At 43.3% G+C, this 15937-nt stretch overlaps 1 protein-coding gene across 2 annotated transcripts in view; it reads left to right on the forward strand.

Annotated features, from left to right (window-relative positions):
• Positions 1 to 4311: 4311 nt before the first annotated feature.
• The window catches only part of HUS1 (HUS1 checkpoint clamp component), a gene marked incomplete at its 3' end in the record, with an annotated part of 31597 nt that continues 19971 nt past the window's right edge, over positions 4312 to 15937 (forward strand). For both annotated transcript variants that reach the window (XM_082258277.1, XM_082258278.1), the window contains exons 1-3: positions 4312 to 4488; positions 4729 to 4856; positions 12602 to 12778. In XM_082258277.1, coding sequence (XP_082114403.1) covers positions 4437 to 4488; positions 4729 to 4856; positions 12602 to 12778 — 357 coding nt within the window. In that variant the 5' untranslated portion in view covers positions 4312 to 4436. The remainder of the gene's footprint in view (positions 4489 to 4728; positions 4857 to 12601; positions 12779 to 15937) is intronic.

Consider the following 15937-nt stretch of genomic DNA (forward strand, 5'->3'; position numbering starts at 1 on the left):
CTGTATTACGCAAAACTATGTCCCTGTATGTCATTTTGTGTAATAGCTAGTGGGGGAACCTGCTGATTGGCCAGAGGGGGAGCCAATCAGCAGGTCTGGCAGATGCAATGTCCGTCGGGCCACACGCGATCGCTCCCAATAGAGACAGAATGGCGGTCTGTCCGCCGTTCTGTCACAGATGCACAGGGATCCTGTTTTCCTCCCATTCAGGAACACAGATCTCTATATTCATCTAGTGAGTCCATCCCCCACACAGTTAGAAAACACCCCATAGGGACACACTTAAGCCTTTGATCGCCCCTGGTGTTAACCCCTTCCCTGCCAGTGCCATTAGTACAGTAAAAGTGCATATTTTTAGCACTGATTGCTGTAGTAATGTCACCGGTCCCCTAAAATTGCTAAAAGTGTCAGTTAGGGGTCCGATCTGTCCACCGCAATGTTGCAGTCCCACTCTACTAGTAAAAAAAATAAAAAAGCTATAAATATATCCCCTAGTTTGTAGACGCGAGAACTTTTGCGCAAACCAATCGATATAAACATATTTGGATTTTTTTCAAAAATATTTGGCAGAATACATATTGGCCTAAAATTTTGATTTCTTTTATTGGGAATGTTTTATAGCTGAAAGTTATATTATATATATATATTAATTTTTTTATTTTTTTCAGACTAGTCACGCTTTTTTGTTTATAACCCTAAAAATAAAAATTGCAGAGGTGATTAAATACCACCAACAGAAAGTTCTATTTGTGGGAAAAAAAGGACATCAATTTTATTTAGGTACAAAGTTGTACGACTGAGCAATTGTCAGTTAAGGTAACGCAGTTCCATAACGCAAAAAATGGCCTGGTCATTAAGGGGGTAAAGCCTTCTGGTCCAGAAGTGGTTAAAGAAGGTGGTATACCTAGGAAATAAATGCCAGTAGAAACCCAATGGTTAAGCTGCATTTTTACTGCTCCCTCTTTAGCTGCAGAGGCAGTGGCGGGGGGCGTACAAATCCCGCAGCCGCAATGCTTTGTTTCAGGGCTGTGGCATGAACTAGAGCAGCAAAGGCAAAGCATTAAAGTGAATTGGGCCGCTCTGCAAGCACCCCCACGACATGAAATGAATACGGTTGCTAGGGTGTACTTAAAGAGGTTGTTTGAACCTATAGGTTAGCCTATAATAAGGCTTACCTATAGGTACTGTAAATATCTCCTAAACCTGCACCCGTGCCGGTTCTTTAGAGCCCTGTGCCGTTGCCGGCGGCTCCTCAATGCATGTGCGGAAGTGACGTCATGCGGCCCTGGCCAGCAGCACAGACGGAGTCGGCAGACCCGGAAGGAAGACGAGTGAAGATGGATGCGGCCTCCAGTGGGGATGACGAGGGCTTCATTTGGAGGTAGGTGTCACATAATGTGCTAGCACATTATGCCTTTACTTTTCAGGTAAGAAAAAAAAAATAGACTTTACTTCCTCTTTAAAGCAGACGGTGAAGTGGCAACACAAGCCCCTACACAGCCTGTCAAGTGCTCTCTGAAGAGCAATCCTAAGGGGAACACACTTCAGAGATCAAAGCAGGTGTGAATGAGCCCCGTGGTTCAATTGCCTGTTTCTACAGCCGCGAGTGTGAACTAGATCTAACATGGGTTCTGTGACTAACTCTATGATGAGCCACAGAGCCTGTGTAATTTACACGTGTGAGTTATGTGTGCCTAGGGTTACCACCTCATCCCTTTAATTCAGGACACATATTAATTAAACAAATTTTTTTTTTTATCCACTTGCTGACTGCCTAACGACGATTTACATTGGCAGTCAGCCCCTCACAGGCAAAGTGACGTAGTACTACGTCGCTAGCCTGTGAGGCTCTAGGGAGCGAGCGCGCGCCACTGGAGGCGCGCTCCCGCTCGCTCACGGACCCCCCCTTGCGTGCGAGTTGCGGACCCGATGTCCGCCGCTCACTCGCGATCGTCCATTACACCGGGAGAAAGGCAGGCGGCTGATGTAAACAAAGCCGCCTGTCTTTCTCCCCTGTGTAACAGCAGAGATCATACGGTCCTGCTATGTAGGACCGTAGATCTCTGCTGTTACACACACAGCCACATCCAATCACAGTTAGAAGCACGCCCCTAGGGACACACTTAACCCCTCCTTCTCCAATAAAGTTAACCCCTTCCCTGCCAGTGTCATTTTTACAGTAACAGTGCATATGTATAGCACTGATTACTGTAGTAATGTCACTGGTACCCCCAAAAGTGTAAAAAATGTCAGTCAAGGGTCCGATCTGTCTGCCGCAATCCCGCAAAAAAAAAAAAATTGCAGATCGCCGCCATTACTCGTTAAAAAAAAAATAATAAAAATGACAAAAAATTTCCCTTGGTAAACGCAATAACTTTTGCGCAAACCAAACAAAATATGCTTTTTGTGATTTTTTTTTTTACCAAACATATGTAGCAGAAAATAAATTGGCCTAAAATGTTAAAAAAAAAAAATTTTTTAAATCTTTTTTGGGGGGGAATTTCATATTAAAAAATGTGAAAATATTGTTATTTTTGCAAAATTGTCGCTCTTTTTTTGTTTATAGCGCATGATCAAAAAAAATCACACAGGTGATCTCCCCTGTGTAACAGCAGAGATCATACGGTCCTGCTATGTAGGACCGTAGATCTCTGCTGTTACACACACAGCCACATCCAATCACAGTTAGAAGCACGCCCCTAGGGACACACTTAACCCCTCCTTCTCCAATAAAGTTAACCCCTTCCCTGCCAGTGTCATTTTTACAGTAACAGTGCATATGTATAGCACTGATTACTGTAGTAATGTCACTGGTACCCCCAAAAGTGTAAAAAATGTCAGTCAAGGGTCCGATCTGTCTGCCGCAATGTCGCAGTCCCGCAAAAAAAAAAAAATTGCAGATCGCCGCCATTACTCGTTAAAAAAAATAAATAAAAATGACAAAAAATTTCCCTTGGTAAACGCAATAACTTTTGCGCAAACCAAACAAAATATGCTTTTTGTGATTTTTTTTTTTTACCAAACATATGTAGCAGAAAATAAATTGGCCTAAAATGTTAAAAAAAAAAATTTTTTAAATCTTTTTTGGGGGGGAATTTCATATTAAAAAATGTGAAAATATTGTTATTTTTGCAAAATTGTCGCTCTTTTTTTGTTTATAGCGCATGATCAAAAAAATCACACAGGTGATCAAATACCACCAAAAGAAAGCTCTGTTTGTGGGAAAAAAAGAACAACAATTTCATTTGGGTACAGCGTCGCACGACCGTGCAATTGTCCTTTAAAGTCACGCAGTGCCGAATCGCAAAATAGGCCCTGGTCAGGAAGGGAGTAAAATCTTCCGGGGCTTAAGTGGTTATAGCACAACATCTAAAAACTGCAGAGGTGATCAAATACCACCAAAAAGAAAGCTCTATTTGTTGGGGGGAAAAAAGGACATCAATTGTATTTGGGTACAGCGTCGCATGACTGCACAATTTTTCAAATAACGCGGTGGCGAATCGCAATAAACGACCTGGTCATTAAGGGGGTAAAACCTTCCAGAGCTGAAGTGGTTAATCAGCTATAGAACCTGTGTAATTATTGTGGGTCCTGGTTTAGAGGGATGAGGAGACAACTCTATGTGTGCCAGCTATGACTCAGATACACACTAGGAGACAGTACTACTTCCTCATCATTCACACTACAAGCCCATTACTTAGCTATGACTCAGATACACACTAGGAGACAGTACTACTTCCTCATCATTCACACTACAAGCCCATTACTTAGCTATGACTCAGATACACACTAGGAGACAGTACTACTTCCTCATCATTCACACTACAAGCCCATTACTTAGCTATGACTCAGATACACACTAGGAGACAGTACTACTTCCTCATCATTCACACTACAAGCCCATTACTTAGCTATGACTCAGATACACACTAGGAGACAGTACTACTTCCTCATCATTCACACTACAAGCCCATTACTTAGCTATGACTCAGATACACACTAGGAGACAGTACTACTTCCTCATCATTCACACTACAAGCCCATTACTTAGCTATGACTCAGATACACACTAGGAGACAGTACTACTTCTTCATCATTCACACTACAAGCCCATTACTTAGCTATGACTCAGATACACACTAGGAGACAGTACTACTTCCTCATCATTCACACTACAACTCTCTAGAATCACTCTTACCATTGCCCTATCTCCAGCATCCCTAGTAATACACAGAGCTCTGCAGCATTCGTGTTTCCCTCTCTAGCTCACACAGTATAATAGCAGATCACGTGGCCTCTGCTGAACTTGGTCACACGGCAGTGACGTCATCTCCACTTGCCGCTCTCTGCAGTGCAGAGTAAATCACAAGTTTGTATTGGATGGAGTGAAATGTATCGGCGGACAGACACCTGTGGAAGAAGGGATTAATGCCGTCATGAGGTTTCGCTGCAAGATCGTAGATGTCAGCTGCCTGAATCACTTCACACGTGTGTATCAAATGCTGGACCTAGAGTGCATTGTACTTCCTAATAATCTATGAGGAGCACTGGAGCTTCTATTCCAGATCCCCTCATTCTTGCTGAATGTATGGCGATGTCTTATAGTGATCACTATAGATGAGCTGGGATCTATAGACAGGAGATGAAGGGAAGCAGCTAAAGTATGTGTAGAAAGAAGTGCAGTGTGTTCTAAGTGTTTTTATTTATGTTTTACTCTTTTCTATACAGGGGTTGTGAACACAATCACAAAGCTGACTAAATCCTGCACCTTGAGACTGACTCCGGACAACCTTTACTTCATTCTCACCGACAAAGTGGCCAATGGAGGCGTCAGCATGTGGTGCGAGCTTTGCCAGGTAATCCACAAACAAATCTTTTCCCCTAAAGGACTCTGACACTAAGGCTGGCCATACACTATACAATTTTCTTGTTCAACTTTCCTTTAGATTTACCAAAACCATATAATATAAGTTCAAACCTGAACACTTTCAATTTGTATGCAATCAGGCAGGCCCTTGCACTACATAGTTGAAGGTAAATCTGAAGGAAATTGAATAAGAAAATTGCATGGTGTATGGCCAGCCTTACTTTTACTCGTATCCAATCATTCCCAATGAAAGTTGAGCTTAACCACTTAAAGCCGTGTTCCAGCTGTTAAAAAAAAAAAAAAAAAAAGTCAGCAACTACAAATATGGTAGCTGCTGACTTTTAAAGCGGAGTTCCACTCATTTTTGTGTATATTAAAAGTCATCAGCTACAAAAAGTGTAGCTACTGACCTTTAATAAACACATACTCACCTGTCCCACGATCCAGCGATGCGGCCGCCCGAAGCCTCACTCCTCTAGGCGGCACCGGCATCTCTACTGTGAGCACCCGGCTGGGTGCGCACTGCACATGCGTGAGTCGTGTTGTGAGTGGCCGGGCAATCTTCTGTGACGTGTCCCAGAAGATTGCAGGGAGGGAGGGGGAAAGGAGAACTTCCGCTCGGGCCGCCTAGGAAGTGGGAGCGGGTACCTGTCAAATCTAGGTACCTGCTCCCCCCCCCCCCCCTCCCTCCCAAAAAAATGACATGCCGAATGTGGCATGTCAGGGGGTTAGCAGTATTTAAAGCGAAAGTTCCACTTTTGAGTGGAACTCCGCTTAAATAGACACTCACCTTTCCAGGGAGCCCGCGATGTCCGCACCCCAGCCGATTTTCAGATCGGCTGTCAGGTGCTGCCGCACCATTCGTTCTATGGAAAACCGGCAATTAAGCCTTTTGGCTTCACAGCCGGTTCCCTACTGCGCATGCACGAAGCGTGCTACGCGTTCTAATTGGCGCGGGGGAAGGAGGAGGATGGAACCTCTGAGGGACAGCGCCCCACGACGCTGTCTCCCGGAAGTGGGGAAGGGTACCTGTCAAAAATAGGTACCTGTTCCCTCCTCCCCCCCCCCCCCCCCTGAAAGGTGCCAAATGTGGCACCAGAACGGGGGGAGGAAGCAGATGAGCGGAAGTTCCACTTTTAGGTGGAACTCCGCTTTAAGGACCAAGCCTATTTCTGACACTTGTTGTTTACAAGTTAAAATCAGTATTTTTTTTTTTACTAGAAAATTACTTAGAACCCTTGAATATTATTTATATATTTTTTTTTAACAAAGACTCTGGAGAATAAAATGGGGGTTGTTGCAATATTTTTTAGTCACGCGGTATTTACGCAACGGTCTTTCAAACACATTTTTTTTTTAAAAAAATCCACTTCACTGAATTTAAAGAAAACTAAACAGTAAGGTTAGCCCAAATTTTGTATATTGTGAAAGATTATGTCACGCCAAGTAAATAGATACCAAACGTGTTACGGTTTAAAATTGGGCACACTCGTGGAATGGCGACAAACTACGTTACTTAAAAATCTCCATAGGCGACGCATTAAAAATGTTTTAACTGTTACCAGTTTAGAATTACAAAGAAGGTCTTCTTCTAGAATTATTGCTCTCGCTCTGACCAACACGGCGATAACTCACATGTGTGATTTGAACACAGTTTACATTTGGCGGCGCGACTTGCGTATGCATTTTTTTTGGTGCGCGAGCTCGCCGGGGCACTTTAAATTTTTTTTTTTTTTTTTAACACTCTTTTTTTAAATAAAAATTTGATCATTTTTATTGCTGTCACAAGGAATGTAAACATCCATTAGCAAACAGTAATAGGCAGTTAACCGGTACTTCTTATGGAAGGATCTGGGGTCTAAAAGACCCCAGACCCCCCCCTCACGGCACTTCAAAGTATTCTAAACGTAATAACCAGCATTTTTGAATACTGACAGTTGTTTTAAAACGGCATCATTGGCAGACGAGTAAAAGTGACGTCGCGGCATTTCTTCCGGGTTACATAATCGAAGTCGAAGCCGGCTTCGTTCGGGACTCTAACCAGCTGGCGGACATGCCGGCTGGAGGCTCGGCTGGGACGGGAGACCCAGGCAGAGTGGTGGGCGGAGGGGGAACTTCCCCCTCCTGCTTGCTGGGATAACGGCCAAGTGGCTGCTAAACCACATCGTTGTTATCTCCAGAAAGCCGACCGCCGGCTCTAAAAAACAGTTCCTGGGATGATGCCTCTAGCTGAAGGCATCACCCCGATAAAACCACTTCTTTAAGCCGACGTACAGGTACGTCAGTTTGCTGGAAGTGGTTAAAGGAGTTGTAAAGTCAGAAGGTTTTTTTTATCTTAATGCATTAAGATAAAAAGCCTTCTGTGTGCAGCAGCCTCCCTAACACCCCTTAATACTTACCTGAGCCCCATTCCTGTCCAGCAATGTCCATGAGTCCCTCGGACGTCCGGGACTCTCTCTCTCTCCTGATTGGCTGAGACACAGCAGCAGTGCCATTGGCTCCCACAGCTGTCAATCAAAGTCAGTTGATCAGTCAGGAGAGGGGGGGTGGGGCCGAATGGTAGCTCTGTGTCTGAAGCTACTTGCTGTGGGGGCACTTGACAGGAGGGAGGAGCTAGGAGCAGAGAAGAGCTGAGACCCGAGAAGAGGATGATTCAGGCTGCCCTGTTCAGAACCACTGCACAGAGAAGGTAAGTATAACATGTTTGGTTTTTTTTTTTCCTTCTTACAAGACTACAATCACTTTAAAAAAGCTACATTACTTAACTGTAATGAAGTATGTTCCTCCTGGAGAAATCTTTACTGCAGGAATGCCCTTTCATCTTCCTGGCTCAATTTTGCAATACTTAAACTGGTTGGAAAAGTCAGGAGATTTTTTATCTTAAAGTGGATGTAAACCCGATTCATGAAATTTGACTTGGGCACATATATCTGTAGTGTTTACTCTCTCTCCGAAGCCCCAAGTCCTGTGTTTTTATGTTGCTCTGTTTTTCTGTCATCAGCATGATAACATCTGACAAGTTTATCAGAGATGGGAGATAAAAGCAGCTAAAAAATTTGTATCGGGGTGGGTGCTAAAAAAAAAAAAAAAATATATAGATTAGCAGAGAGCTGGTTTATTCACAGCACAGCTCTGCACATTCCTTCCTTCCTTCCTTCCTCTTCCTATGTGGGGGGTGTCTTTCCTCCATTCAGCTGTCATACAGTGTATGCCAATACTCCACTCCTGCAGGTGAAACAGGAAAGAAAAAAAATGTAACACAATGTATACTTTCTTAACCGTATATAAAGCTGAAGACCGCAGATATACAAATAAAACTTGTATAGGGATATTTGTTTCATCTCTGTGTATCATCGGAGGCTGTTCAATTCAATTCACTGGGTATAGGAGAGTGTTTACATCCACTTTAATGCATTCTATGCATGAAGATAAAAACCCTTCTGTGTCCAGCAGCCCCCCTATTACTTACATGAGCCCATCTTTATCCAGCGATGTTGCAGGAGTGTCTCAAGACTCTCCCTTCTCATTGGCTGAGATGGCAGCACGGTGCCATTGGCTCCTGCTGCTGTCAATTCAGTGAGCCAATAAGGAGAGAGGGGGGCGGGGCCAGGCCATGGCTCTGTGTCTGAATGGATACAGGGAGCTACTGCTATGCTCAGGTGCCCCATAGCAAGCGGCTTGCTTTGGGGCACTTATCAGAAAGGAGGGGCCAGGAGCACCGAAGAGGGACCCAAGAAGAGGAGGATCAGGGCTGCTCTGTGCAAAACCACTTCATACAGCAGGTGAGTATAACGTGTTTGTTATTTTTAACCAAAAGAAAATGAGACTTTACAATCACTTTAACCTTTTGTCAACCTTGGTATAGCCAAAAGACAGCTACAGCATGGTCGTCCAGGTCTGGGAGGGTGTCTATTGAAGTCCTCTCAGAACTCTATCCTAGGGGCGTGCTCTGTGATCTCTGTGTCTGATCAGATTAACCACTTCTGGACCGGAAGGATTTGCCCCCTTAATGACCAGGCCATGATTTGCGATTCGGCACAGCGTTATTTTAACTGACAATTGCGCGGTCATGTGACGCTGTTCCTAAATAAAATTAATGTCCTTTTTTCCTACAAATAGAGCGTTATTTTTGTGGTAATGGATCACCTCTGCGATTTTTTATTTTTGCGCTTTAAACAAAAAAAGAGCGACAATTCTGAAAAAATCTATATTTTTCACTTTCTGCTATATAACATTCCCAAAAAAAAAATTTAAATCAAAATTTTTTAACATTTTTAGGTCGATTTGTTTTCTGCTACATATTTTTGGTAAAAAAAAAAAATCACAATAAGCGTATTTCGATTGGTTTGCGCAAAGATTTATGTCATTTTTATTGCTTTTTTTTTTTACTAGTAATGGCGGCGATCTACGATTTTTAGCGGGACTGCGACGTTGCGGTGCACAGATCGGAGCCCTAACTGACATTTTTGACACTTTTGGGGGGAACAGTGACATTACTACAGCAATCGGTGCTAAAAATATGCACTGTTACTGTAATAATGACACTAGCAGGGAAGGGGTTAGCACTGGGTGATCAAGGGGTTAAATGTGGTTAGTTCAGTTACAATGTTTCCAGCTGTCTTTGAGGACTCCAGAACACTTCTCCCCATGTTCTAATGTGACAACTCTGCCCCTCCATAGATACTGCACAGCGAGTGACCATTGTCACTCTAGGTTAGGAAATGTGTTAGTGGCAGGATCACTAAATAAAAAAGCCTGAGAAAGAAACAAATGGAGCCTCCGCATCTGATAAACTTCTATAGTTTACAGCAGGGCTCAAAATTTCAAGTCCTGAGCTACTAGCCAGGCCTTAAAGGAGTTGTAAAGGCAGAAGTTTTTTTTATCCTAATGCATTAAGATAAAAATCCTTATCTGTGCAGCAGCCCTCCTGACACTTACCTGAGGTCCCTCTCTGTCCAGCGATCTCTACGAGTGTCTCAGCCATCTGAGATTCTCACTCCTGAATGGCTGAGACACAGCAGCGTCGCCATTGGGTGCCACCGATGTCCATCAAGGTCAGCTAGACAATCGGGAGAGAGAGGGTGGGGCCAGGTCGGGGCTCCGTGTCTGAATGGACACAGGGAGCTGTGACTCAGCTCGGGTGCCCCCATAGCAAGCTGCCCACTGTGGGGGCACTGAACAGGAGGGAGGTGACCAGGAGCACAGAAGAGGGACCCGAGAAGAGGAACTGCAACAGAGCAGGTAAGTATAACATGTTTGTTATTTTCTTAGGGAAAAAAAACGAGACTTTACAATCACTTTAAGAGTTACTCTCCACCAGTTGCCCCACCTGACACCTGCCCTGCCCCTAAACACGCCCTCATAAATTATTTCATGAAATGTCATTATTAAATGTTTTATGCAGAATTTAGTTATAAATAAATATTACAACAACAATTTTATCAGTGCAGCCTTATCAATACCCATCAATGCAGCCTGTCAGTGCCCATCAATGCAGCCTGTCAGTGCCCATCAATGTAGCCTCATGGGAGCTGATTCTTCTCCCAGTGATTGGCCATGGAACTGTGGGGAAGGAGGAGAGGAAGAGGAGAGTCGGCCAGATCACACAGAGCAAGGATCTCCATTGTCAAACAAAGTCCCTCCTCCTAGACCGGCTCCTATGCTAGACGTCACATTACTTCATTTTCCTGGCATTGGACCAGTGTGCTGTCTATCTTAGTAGCCTGTCCAGGAGGCTGGACTTTGTTTGACAGCAAAAATCCCCTCTCCTCTTGGTGTGATCTGGCTGGCTCTCCTCTTCCTCCCTAGTTCCTTCCCCACAGTTTCCTGGCTGATTGCAGAGTCTGCTCCCATTCAACCCTGCCTGCCGTTGTAGAACGCCCCCCTCCTCACTCACAGCTCCTCACTCTCTCTGAGATAATTTCCACTCACCAAATGGGAACAGGCGAGTGAAAATTTTGAGGACTGGTTTACAAGTATGTTTTGGCTCTTGAGTTTAGCTACCCTTGAAGTTATGCTAGAAATGTGTAATTATTGATGCTGGGGCCTCAATCCTAAAATGGGAGCTGGAGCATTGAGTCTGCAGGTGACAGCAATGGAGATCAGGGGTGTTTTGCAGCTGGAGCTGCTTATTTAATTTAATATGGTACAGGCGACAGCTTTTTACTGTAACTGTCCTAGCTAAGATTGGGGTTTAACCCTTTCACCCCCACCAATACAAGGGTTACAGGAGAACAGAATTGATTGCAGCACACCATGCAGTAAACTTTACGGCTGCTGCATTCTCTTAGGCTATAAGCTTGTGGTCCTACAGCGACCATGACCCTTCGTCAGAGCTGTACCTTATACTCTGCAAATTCATGAATGGCTGTGATCAGAGGCTAACAAGCTGTCGATCACCTCCATTCAATAAAAATATGGACGCTCCTTCTCCACGGAGCATGATGCCACTCCTCTGCTGCCCATCTTCCACTTTGTCTTTTCTGCTGTCCATTCTGTGCTGTGATTCCCCCAGCTGCTGCCACTGATGTAACTTACAGCCCTTCTCTATGCTGGTCTCATAAGCGGCTTTCTTTCAGGATGATGACCAGGAGATCAGTGAACATGGTAATTGTGTTTTGTCAATGGGTAGGTAATTAATTTATTCTTCCTGTCATTCAGTAGCTGCCTGCTTATATTGGAGGTATGGACAGACAGCTACACTGACAGAGTCTGCAGGAGCCTGAGATTGCACCCGTGATCTGCTGATCAAGGATGCAATGGTTTACAGGCTGTTAATAAAAAAATAAATACACTTTTTTTTTTACCTGCAAAAAAAATGTGCATTTATTATTATTATTATTATTATTATTATTATATATATATTTTTTTTATATATATAAAGGTGAACTTCTTCTTTAAGGGGGGATTTAATTACTATGTATAAATATGTGGGCCATGTAGTTAACTTGATTTGGTGTTGATTTAGGGAATATCTGATTGCCGCCTGAGGGATCAAGAAGGAAATTCTTCCCCTGTGGAGCACATTGGATCATTCTTTTTCGTTTTTGCCTTCTTCTAGATCAGCTGTGGGTGTAGGATTGCATATTTGGATGTTTTCTACTAGTTTTTCTTTTCTTTTGGTTGAACTTCATTTTATTTAAACTATGTAACTATGAAAAATATCTGCTGAATTTACCTTGCAACTCCCAGCAGTCATTTTGACAGTAAGGAATTGTGGACAACTGCATAGAGGGATGTGGCAGCAGGGCAAAAGGACAGGACATACTACACATGCTCTGTGTACTTTTATTACCATTTTTTGGACATGTGTATCACTCCCACTGTCAACAACTGAATACACCTTTAAAAAGTTGTTAAGTCAGAAGGATTTTTTTATCTTAATGCATTCTATGCTGCCGTTGTTGTCAGTCAAAGTCAGCTAGCCAATAAGGAGAGAGAGGGGGTCGGGCGGGCTCTGTGTCTGAATGGACACAGGGAGCTGTGACTCGGCTTGGGTACCCCCATAGCTGGTTGCTGTGGGGGCACTGAACAGAAGGGAGGGGCCAGAGTCACAGAAAAGGGACCTGAGAAGATGATCCGGGCTGCTCTGTGCAAAACCAACTGCACAGAGGAGGTAAGTGTAACATGTTTGGTATTTTTATAGGAAAAAAACAAACTAGACTTAAAAGGAGCCCCCGTTGTTTGCAGAAGCTTGTCAAGCAATGGTTAAAGGTTATTTATTTTTCTTTTCAGGCCAATTTCTTTGACGAATATCAAATGGAAGGAGTATCTCAGGAGCAAAATGAGATTTATTTGGAAATGGTGCCTGAAAATGTTTCTCGAGCTTTAAAAACAGCACAGAATGCCAAGGCTGTAAAAATCAAGCTGACAAATAAGCATTGCCCTTGTCTCACAGTGGCAGTAGAGTTGGTAAGCAAACTAACTTGCTTTCAAGGTACTTACTGTTCTAAATGCACAGTATAGGTTATGACTACATACTGACTTTTCATGCCATGTTTGTTGGAGGCAGCCATCCTTCAGAGCTTTTTCTGATATCAGAGCTACCACTGAAGACTAGTAGGGTAATTATCAATACACAGCAGGAGAGGCAGGGGAAAGCACAGATCCACAAAATATAATGACTTCTTTGCACAACAGGTTCTTAGCTACTGCTTCCTCCATTCAGGCAAGGCCTCAGGAAAACAGTAATTGTCAGTTCAACTAGCAACCTGCTGCAGTCAGAGGTGCAGTGTCTTGGATGATCTCACACAACATATATACAGCTGTTAAGCTACAGAAAGGAGTATCTAAACACAGTAGCATGTCAGGGAGTGCAATGCTATTTAAGGCAAAAAGTCCTTTTTTTACTTGCAAAAAAGTTAAAGCGCTTCCAAACAGGTGAGCTGGGAGGTGAAGAGAATTAAAAGAGAAGGATGGCTTTGGGTTTTTTTTTTCCAGATACATACTTACCTAGGTGGATGCAGCACTGGTTCTCCAGTGCCTCTGCACTGAGAACCAATCGATTGAACGCCGCCGATCGCTCGGTTCTGACCGCTCCCCAAGCAGAGAGCTGCTGATTGTCAGTCAGCAGCTCTGCTCTATATAATGTAGGGGTACAGCGCTAAGGTGAATAGGTGCAAATAAGGTGCTAAAATTATCAAAAAGTGACGATGTGCTTGTTGCAATACCCGTACTAAATAATATTGCCAAACTCCAATAATTATCAGTAAAAGTATCAAAACATATATATCCCAATATCACTGGGTGCAAAATTGCAATAAAGAATATAGTGCATAGAAGGTGCTAAAAAGTCCATAAGTGTCCACTTCAGCATATAAAGGGCTTGATAGATGTCTCCATAAAAAATGTGCCTGTGACACCACCACCAATAACCACAAGATGGCCTCTCACCTTATGTATAGATAAAGCAAGCAATGTTTCCTTAGTAGGGGTGGGTCCGTTAACCATGATGTTGGAAGCGGCTTCGATCGGGTCTCCGATGACGTAACCCGGAGGCGCCGTCCATGACGTCACTTCCGGGTTACTCTGCTGCAAAAGGCTGCAGATTTAAAAAACAGCTGTATGCAAAAACGCCGTTTTCTGCGATTTGCATACATGAAAGTGTAGTGGAGAGGTCTATGGTCTTTTAGACCCTCGATCCCTCCATAAAGAGTCCCTTTCTCTGCATATTGGTGTCACAAGGGATGTTTACATTGCTTGTGACAGCAATAAAAGTGATGAGATGGTTTTTTTTTTTTTTTTTAAAACCTGTAATAAAGTTAAAAAATAAAATAAATAGGAAAAAAACAATTTTAGCCGCCCCCCGTCACCGTTAGCTCGCGCACGAAAAAAAAACGTGTACGGAAGTCGAGCCGCGAATAAAATCACTATTCAAACCACAAAATTTACTGTTTAGTATTTTTTAAATGAATGAAATGTGAGTCTTTGCTAAAAAAAAAAATATATATATATATATATATATATATATATATATATATAATGTTAGGCGGGTTCTAAGTAGTTTTCTAGGGGAAAACAAAATGATTTTAACTTGTGAACAAAAAGTGTCCGAATTAGGGCTGGGGCTTAAGTGGCTAATACCCCCCACCCCCTAGCCCAGTAAGGACTGCCTTAGCAATACTGGTGATCTGGTTGCGCCATTAACCCCAATTTGCATGCAATGTGAATGTCTCCTAAACGGTACACGTTTAGGGCATATTTACAATACCTATAGGTAAGCTCACCCATAGGTACAAATTATAGGTTAGAGTATACTTCCTTTTTAACTACTATAACTGAATGGGGGGAGGCTATAACAGCTGTACAGTTGCTGATTTAGGCAAGCTACACCCAGTAGCTATCAGCTGCTTCCCTTCCTCTGAGAATGCGAACATGTGCCAGGGTCTCAATGCTTTATAAAAGATATCCAGAGTGTTTTATTTAATTTTATTTTTTTGTTGTTTTTTTGTGAATGGATTAAATCTTCTTTCCTGTTAATGTTTTCACTTAAGCCACATTTGAGCAGACATAAGGTGGACATTTTTCATTCTTTAGCCTTTTAGGTTAAATTAAAAGCAATAAGCGCCCGCCTCTCCTACGTGCCCTACAGACGAGCTTTGGCTTCCGATGGACCGTTAGGGCTCTACGCTACCTTGGTACCTACATCCCATTATGTTTGTCTAGGGTCTATGATTTGAATTTTCCCCCCTTGATCGCGGAGACACATATTCTCTTGATGAGTATATTGCCCAAACACATCTATTTGATAAGGGCTCTTCTGGTTCGGTTGCCTGCCCGGTATTTTCGTTCGATACATGCCCTTTTCATTAAATTTGTTTGGGCAAAGAGAAGACCTCACCTTGCGCGGACGCAATTGACCCGGCCAAAAGCGTATGGTGGCCTAGCTCTCCCTGATATACAGAAGTATTTCCAGGCAGCTCATTTGAGTAGAGGGGTTGATTGGTGCCGACATCAGGCATTTAAACTATGGATCAGTATAGAACAAGCACAGATGAAAATTCCTCTTAGGGGAGCACTTTGGTGCTACCCAGACTTGCCTCCACAATTGCGACTTCACCCTCTCTTGGGTACCACGCTGCGAACATGCCATCTGGCTAATATGCGGTATTCTTTTTCACCCCCTTGCTCCCCACTACTTCCTGTGATTGGAAACCCGTGATTCGGGCCGGGCCTTTCGTCACCAGATTTGGTGACGATGGGCACAGCCGGATATGCTCGGGTTGTTCAGTTTCTTGTAGCGGATAGCTTTTGGTCTGCTTTACAACTTCATCACTTTCTACATACTCTACCGAATCCTGTAGATTTTGCACGGAGCTTGACTAAATTTGAAGGCTATTGCCTGAAAGAGGGATCTTTGCCACATACCATTTCTCTACTCTACAGCTTACTAGCGATCCCGTTACATAACTCTCCTTTGCCATGCTTGACTAAATGGGAATCTGATCTACATCGCACTTTCACACCATCACAAATACAGAATATTGTTTCGTTGGCCTTTAAAACGTCTATCTGTACTAAAATCCAAGAGACCAACTTTAAGGTATTGACCAGGTGGTACTATACACCTTA

The sequence above is a fragment of the Pelophylax lessonae genome (genome assembly GCF_965119305.1).
Source record: "Pelophylax lessonae genome assembly, chromosome: 5".
Lineage (NCBI taxonomy): Eukaryota > Metazoa > Chordata > Amphibia > Anura > Ranidae > Pelophylax > Pelophylax lessonae.